This window comes from Branchiostoma floridae, chromosome 8, assembly GCF_000003815.2.
Source record: "Branchiostoma floridae strain S238N-H82 chromosome 8, Bfl_VNyyK, whole genome shotgun sequence".
NCBI lineage: Eukaryota > Metazoa > Chordata > Leptocardii > Amphioxiformes > Branchiostomatidae > Branchiostoma > Branchiostoma floridae.
The window spans coordinates 9632374-9640005 of record NC_049986.1 but is presented as its reverse complement, the minus strand read 5'-3'; the positions used below and the strand labels follow the sequence as shown (position 1 = coordinate 9640005).

Sequence of the window (7632 nt, the reverse complement as noted above, 5' to 3'; positions counted from 1 at the left end):
ATACGAGTTGAATTAGTGTGGCTATTTTCCTTTGTTGACCTAGATCATATGTATGGTTGTCTGCCTGGACCAACCTCCAAATAACACAATCTTTTGTACAATTGTCTTGGGGGAAATATAGAAGGAGGAGACCAATGTTACTTTTTTTCACGTTTTTCTACAAAAGTTTACACATCGAAGTATACTGTACATGCATTTGGGTGGATTTCAAATTCTTTTCATCATAGGCAATTTTACTCTGATAGCCCTAAACAAACATTCTAATCAGTAATGATAACAAACATGGCGACAGGCCAGAATCATTATGGCTGTAGATTGCATAGTATTCTCTAATGATTTGTTGTTCTCATGGTCAGTTTTATACACTATTTCATGCAAACTATAGCAACCCGTATTATGTTTTACCACACAATTTGGCTCTCTGTTCTATTCTGGTGCGTTCGAAAAAAATTGTTGGACCAAAATCGCGTCATTTCATACCCCAGTTTGGCAGTATTGAGTCAAGGAGGTTGTAATGTATTGAGCAAGGGGGTTAATATCTGAGCTATATAACTTATCTTCAAGCAGAACTTGCGGTAGCATAAGATAGTATTAGTGAGGAGTTTCATTAGCCTCCGCCTTCCTTCCCAAGCTAATGATGCTATCTTATGCCACGGCAAACTCCCTTCCTCGGCAAACCAAGCTCCTTGGGCAAAACGCAAAACCCCTTTCCCGGCGCATGAAAACGTAGCTAAACGTTGAAAATCGCGAACCAACGCGACCCCCCCCCCCCCCCCCCATCCCCAATAAAAACAAGCCCCGTTCGAAGACTGCAACAGAGGCCAATTCGGACTTGTTTTGAGCGAATTTTGCTGAGTTTTTGCCGAATAGTACAGTCTCTTGACACCAGGGATTCGAAGCCGCGCTGCGGGGCCAAAATGCCCGGCCCAGTTGGTGGCGCTTGAACCCTACTTTTACATTTTGTGCGGCTTTCTGGGTGTGCATCTTGGAGAATCCATCTTCAATGTAAATAGAGAGACTTATTCTCTAACATTGACTAAAACTTTTCTCGTTCTATGAGCATAATAACAATCTTGCTACAAAACAACTGTTTATACCAACAGACTAGTCTATGCATAACAATAAACCTTGGTTCTTTTGTCATGGCACAAGTGCAAATTACAGCTAATTCCTTCACATGGAGGTGCTAATTACGACCTGTCACGTTGAGTTATGGGCAGATTTACTAAAACATGGCTTACAGGGTAAAAATTGATGGTACAAACTTCAAACCTTTGTAGAAAACGGTAGCAATGACTTAAAATGATTGAAAAGGAAATTGAATCGTTGGAAATGTCCTGTTCTACACTCAGGTGTAGTTGAATATATTGTATATGGTCTTTGTTTTGAGTTATAAGGTGATTATAGAAAAAGGTACACTAAAATTATATGCCTAAATGTGAAAAAATCAATATTTTTCACAGAGCAGGAACATGTTTCTCAATAAATCTCACTAGTTCTGAAAGGGAACATATGTCAGTATGTACTAAAAAAATTTCATGCAATTTGCGCGTTGGGAATGGTTTTCTAGACTACATTTTGTTGGAAAAATTATACATCATAATAAATTGTGATATCTCAAAATTCAGAGTATGTAACTTCATAAATGACTAATGTTTGCATTTCTGTAGTTGTGTTTTCCGTATACACCAGATTTGAGGCATTTTCAAGCTTCTATGACGGAGTTATGACAATTTTCCTACAGGACTTTGAAAGTAGTGCTCATATGCCCTGGGCCATCTTAAGTCAACAGAGTTATAAACTGGCTCCTACAGTTTAAAAAAATCCGCTACAGGTCCAAACCATCACTACAGTCTCTGCTCGCACCAAGACCTAACTACCACTCAAAAATCAATATAGACTTAGATGGCCAGAACTTAATCGCCCCCCCCCCCCACGCCTCCACACACACACAATAATCGTTTATGGCCCGAGTAGATGGGGGGGGGGATATACTTACCAATCTCGCAGATCTTCCCAGATGTCATGTTGTTTCTTCATGAGTGGCTCAGCGTGCGCCATGTCTTTTACTTGTTTCTTTTCAATGAGTCTCCTAACTTCCTCATGCAGTTTCTCCTCTGAATACAACAATACCAACAAAATGGTTTGAAGTCTTATAAATTGCACATGACTAACTCAAAATTAAGAAATATTGATTTTTTAGTTATCTGTTAAGTGATTGATACGAGATAGCAATGAAAAGTTATCGTTGCAAAATATTTGTTTAAAAGAAATTGCCTTTTGTTCTTCGAAGAGTATATGAATTAGTGAACATGCACATTCTTGCCGTTTGCTATATAAGAATAGATTAAGACCCTATAGCATACAAGAGTGTCAATTATTTAGGACTTCTAAAAACCTTAGAGCAGTCTTATATACACCAAAAACGCCAGTTCACTATTTTCCGCGGGGTAACCTATATCCATTACCTAAATAAACAGGGTACGTACTACGTAGGGATATCAATTTGACCTACAGTGGTTTTAAAATGCAACGTTTGCAAAATGATAATGCATTTTCAAACCACCGTCCGGACGTCCATCGACTGATGACCTAAGTACAAAAACAACGGATATAGGTTTCTCCACGAATAAAGGTGAACTAGCGTTATATGTTACCATCGGTCGGTTCCCTCATGCTGGCAATTGACTTCTTCAGGCGGTCAATGTGAGCTGAAAAATAATAAGATAAAAACATTCAACTTTTACATTTATGTCTATTCCTTTAATTTTCTGACACGCGCTGCACGCGACTATGACATATGACAAGTAATATTGCAGACAAAAATATTGCCTCCAAAAGATGACCATGATATTTCTAAGGGAAACCGTGGATCCAGAGACATCAATAAAAATATTAGTTTGACTACAGACGACAAAAATTTGCTAGAAATTGCGATGCTAAGGATTGTGGCAAACCAAAAGAACTATCTACACCTTAAAAGGAAATTTGGCTCAGATATGGAAGTAGAATAACACACCTCTCTTCTTTATCCCGAGTCTGTCGAACAGCCGTTGTAGGTTATGGGATTTAAGCCGGGCCAGATCGTGTTTCCCTTTGAAGTCTCTCTCGAACTTTTCAATGTACTCTGGTAGCCCAATTCTGGTCAGCCAATCAGCTGTGTCGTTCTGTAGATTGCAGGAAGATGTTGTTGTTATGATTGTCTGGACGAAGATGTCAGCCCATGTTCAATGTACATTAGTTAAAGCATGTGTATATTAACTGTTCTCTTCGTTAACAAAAATATTATAATTAACTCGTTAGGTCCTTAAGGTCAATAGCGTTAGAGGCATGGAGGGAAATGATGCAAATGAAAAATATAGGATCGTCCTTAATGAAACAAATGCCAAAATGCCATTGATAGAATGAAGTTCTAACGCAATGAATCTGCGACTATTGCTTTTCTGTTTACTAGTCTTCCTTAGAATTTAATGTCGTCAAAGATGTAGTGTATTACTCATTCCTCGACAAAAACTTGAGTTGGTCATTCAAAAATTTGGGCAATTCCATTTCTTATTGGATATTACAATGCTACTTTGGTTCAGAATGAGTTTTACTAACACCGATTAACTTCTAAGATTATCTTACCGGTATCCGACTGCGGAAGCGGCGCGGTTTTAACTTCTTGATGTGGCTCAGAAGACGTTCTCGGTGTAGGTCATCTTTAATGTCTATTTTCTCCAAGTCCTAAGGAGACAAATAACATTAAATGAAATAACATTAACCATAGGAACACATAAACAAGCTGCAAAGACTCAGAAAGTATGATAGAAGAAGTCAGGGAAGAAGTCACTTTCTTTTCTTTTCACCAATATACACTACACACTCACCTCTGACGTCATTTCCGCTATGTAGCTCGTGTCGTCATATCCGTTATTGATGAAACTGGGCTCGTACAGATTCTGCAAAAGAGTAATAAAAAACGTCAGGTACATGTACCTCAAACAAGACTGCTCATAACCTCTTCAATTTCTGTACTGCATGATGTCATTCAATCACAAGCCTATTGTTCTACAATCATAACGTCATAAACATGGTAAAAAGAAATCCGTACATAAAAATGATCGATAAATGATGCGAACCTGTAATGTAGGCATTATGTCTCTGCCTTTACCACTCCCCCTCTATCTCCCTCTTTCCCTCTCTCTGTATCTGCGCGTATGTCTGTGTTCCCGTATAATTGAAGGGCATGTGGAATTCGTCTGCGTAATTCCATTTTTATTTACCGCAGTAGTATCTATCTGTACTTCAAATTTCCCCAGCAAGTACCTACCTTAAGATAATCGTCCCCGCTGAACACCGTAGCCAGCCATTCGGATACCTCCTGCCCCGGTAGGACCATCATAGAGACCTTTGCTGAGCGTCGAGACTTCCTCCTCATACCACCTAACAAACAGTAAAGACAAAGAGCAGATTTGTTCCTAAATCCATGAAAAGTCGTACTCTAGGACAGCCAGGTAGCGTTGCTACTGGCTATAATATAGATGGCACATGATAAGCGAATGCTTGACATTTTGATGAAAATGAACATATTAGATAAAATAAATGCATTATCACACAAGAGGAAATAGATGAAGAACTATCTACATACTGGTAAAGATTATCATATTTCTATGTGTGAGTTGATGTTGCACAGCATTATAAAAGAAGTGGAAGATTCTCTCGTTTCAAAAACAGCAATGGTATAGCACCAACCTTTCATTACGTGTCTGTGATTGGAAAATCTACTAGCCAATCACGTCGCCGCCAAATGTCAAGAGACAACGGGATTGCCTGCCAACTTTGCATCCAATAGCAGGGAGGAAAGTATGTGTTTAGCTGACGCCAAGGACGTATCACAAACCGGTACGCTAGGGTCATTGCTTGGCATATGGCATGTAAAAGTAGTGGGAATAAGAGGATAGTTTACCATTGACTTTCTTGAGCGTTCTCGTGGCGACATAGTGCTTGCTGTCACGTAAGTATCCGACAAAGATAGGACTGCGGTCTGACCCTTGCTGCGGTTTGATAAGCGTGGTAGGACGGTCCTCGTTCAGGATGTGGATGGGGATTTTCAAGACGTCTGCCGTAGCCTGGATAGCGATATGATCCGCGTACGTCCCCTCCTTACCCATTCTACTGAGATACTGCTGAAAATCCTCATATCCGTCATCACTGCTAAGGAATCTCTGGAAGGTAGATTGGTTCTGCGGAAAAAAAGTGACACAGCACAAACATGTTAGGACTATTAGATATAGAACAAAATAGATAAACAACCCGTACAGTGCACCGACTTTGACTGGGATAGTATAGCAATCTTTGTAGTACTTAAATGTAAAGGTAGCTGGTTCGTAATCAAAAGCATCATTTTCTTTAAACTTCTTTCTTTTTCATTCACCCTGACAGTGGTTATGTATATTTGAGTTTACTTTCTACATAGAATGTTCACTCAAATATTTCCAAACACGTAACGCTAGTTCACCTACCCAATGAGGAATTTATATCCGTTGTTCTTGATTAAAACAGGATGTGTAGGAATATCAAGTTGACTGACGGTGGTTTCAAATATGCAATATCTTTTATATTTTCTATCTATTGAAACTATTGCAAATTGAAACCACCTTCCGTACCTAAATATTCTTAAATACCATGCGTTGGAACACAAATGGATATAGGGTACCCACACGGACATAGGTTAACTAGCGTTACGTAGGGCTGAGGACTTACATTTGTTATGTGCTTGACGGCTTCCTTGCGAAGTTCCGCACTGTTCATCCTGACACTTGGGTCGTGAGCAACCGCACGGAAGAAGCAGTTCCCGTCTCCCGGGACATTGACTACTTCTAAACCGTACGATTTCGCCTCTTGTCTGATGTCACTTAGATCTAGATGCATATCAACAGGACAGAGATATATAATTTCTGGGTGTATACTTCTGTAATTTCTACAGAGCCAAGCAATGACACAAGAATGATCAAAATCTACCTTGAACTTTTTCTTCTAAAGACTTATCCGCATACAATATATCATCGCAACCAACCATAGCTTCGTAAGATACACTGCACATGGTTAACGTTTGCGTAAACACATGTACGGATAAGCCTACAGAAACACAAAAAAATATATACAATGTATAATATAACATTACTTCTTTCATGGAGGTATGATAGTTGTAGCTCAGTAGATTGAAAAGTCAAACCGAGAGACGTAAGCCTTAAGCAATAAAATAATATTCCATTTACTTGTAATTCTATGTCTAGATCATGCCATGTCCAGACCATGCCTAGATGTCTGGTCATGTTTCAGATTTGAGAACATTTGCAGCTTATAGCGGAACATCTATGACCATACCTGCATGGGTTAAGTCATCCCCATCCTCCTCTTCTTCATCTACTGTATCAAGGAGAGGCGTGGTGACGTCATCCTTGTCATCAGCGCCAGCTTTGGGCTTGTCTTGCTTACCAGGATCGTTAGCTTTGGTCTCGTCCTTAGTTTCCTGTGATATTCTTTTGAAAATTGCATTAAGTGTGAGTTTGGCCAACTACAGTACGGAGGCAATGTTCTGTTTCAGAGGTCTGTATCCTTTGATCACAAAATCTTTATATATGAAGCATGATCGAACGTACGATGTATTGGCTTTCACAGCTTCTACAATATGCAAGGCTCTGCCTAGGATAATTATAGGCTAGATTATAATACTTGCATTATTATTAAAAAGTTAAGATAGTGCTAAGTGCTAAGCAGAGTAAGCAGCATGTACCATTTTTAAAGTCTTTGGTATGACTCGGCCGGGGATCGAACTCACGACCTACCGAATGCAAGGCGAACACTCTGCCCACTCGGCTATTGCACCGGTATTATTATTACCTAGCTGTTGCATATTTCGAATGAAATATTTTAAATAAATGTATGTTTATATACGCAATATCCCATGCAATATTTTCTGTTTAAAATTTCTCCAATGGTTCCGTGTACTCTCATACTGAAAATTTCTTACCCCAACATTCTTCGGAAAGTTTTCCCGATGGAGTCGAATATGTCGCCCCCACCGTCCTGGCTCCCACCTCCGGTCGCTCCCTCTCGGGTTCCTAAAATTGACAATACACAATCGTTGATGAATGGAGGTAATAAGATACACGATACAAAAGTTACTCAAGCAACTGGATAGACTGACTCAAGCACCTTCAAGTTGATTTTGTCAAGGGTCGGATGTAACCAATTGTAATGTCTACATCTATCAACGTGAAGATGTTTGAGTAACTTTGGTATTATGACGGCATTTTTCTGTGAATATGCCATAATTTGAATACTATACATAGTTGATGATAGATCAACATCAACCGTAGAAAGAAAAGACGTTGGTTACATTGTAGACCTTTTTATATTATCTACCATATCTACCACCACTCAGCAGCACGATGGTATTTCATAGGAGCACACTGTTGCTTTAATGAAAAAGAAAACAATGCCTGAGAGTTAGAATTGCCTTGTCCACTTGTCCGCAGTTTGAAGTGCGCAATATGAAGCATTGTGGACAATATGTCTAAGTTGAAGGCCCCTGGGCACTCTAAATGTATTGTCAGTGACCTTCAACTTACCCACAATTCTTCACTC

The 7632-nt window shown here is 39.4% G+C and overlaps 1 protein-coding gene across 1 annotated transcript in view; it reads right to left on the bottom strand.

The window, feature by feature from the left end:
- Positions 1–1995: 1995 nt before the first annotated feature.
- Positions 1996–7632, bottom strand: part of LOC118421190 — a 14688-nt gene continuing 9051 nt past the window's right edge. Inside the window, exons 15-24 of the mRNA XM_035828351.1 lie at positions 7016–7106; positions 6370–6524; positions 5746–5903; positions 4949–5225; positions 4313–4425; positions 3870–3941; positions 3628–3726; positions 3020–3167; positions 2658–2711; positions 1996–2117 (exon numbers count right to left, since the gene is read on the bottom strand). Of these exons, the coding sequence (XP_035684244.1) occupies positions 1996–2117; positions 2658–2711; positions 3020–3167; positions 3628–3726; positions 3870–3941; positions 4313–4425; positions 4949–5225; positions 5746–5903; positions 6370–6524; positions 7016–7106 (1289 nt within the window). The remainder of the gene's footprint in view (positions 2118–2657; positions 2712–3019; positions 3168–3627; positions 3727–3869; positions 3942–4312; positions 4426–4948; positions 5226–5745; positions 5904–6369; positions 6525–7015; positions 7107–7632) is intronic.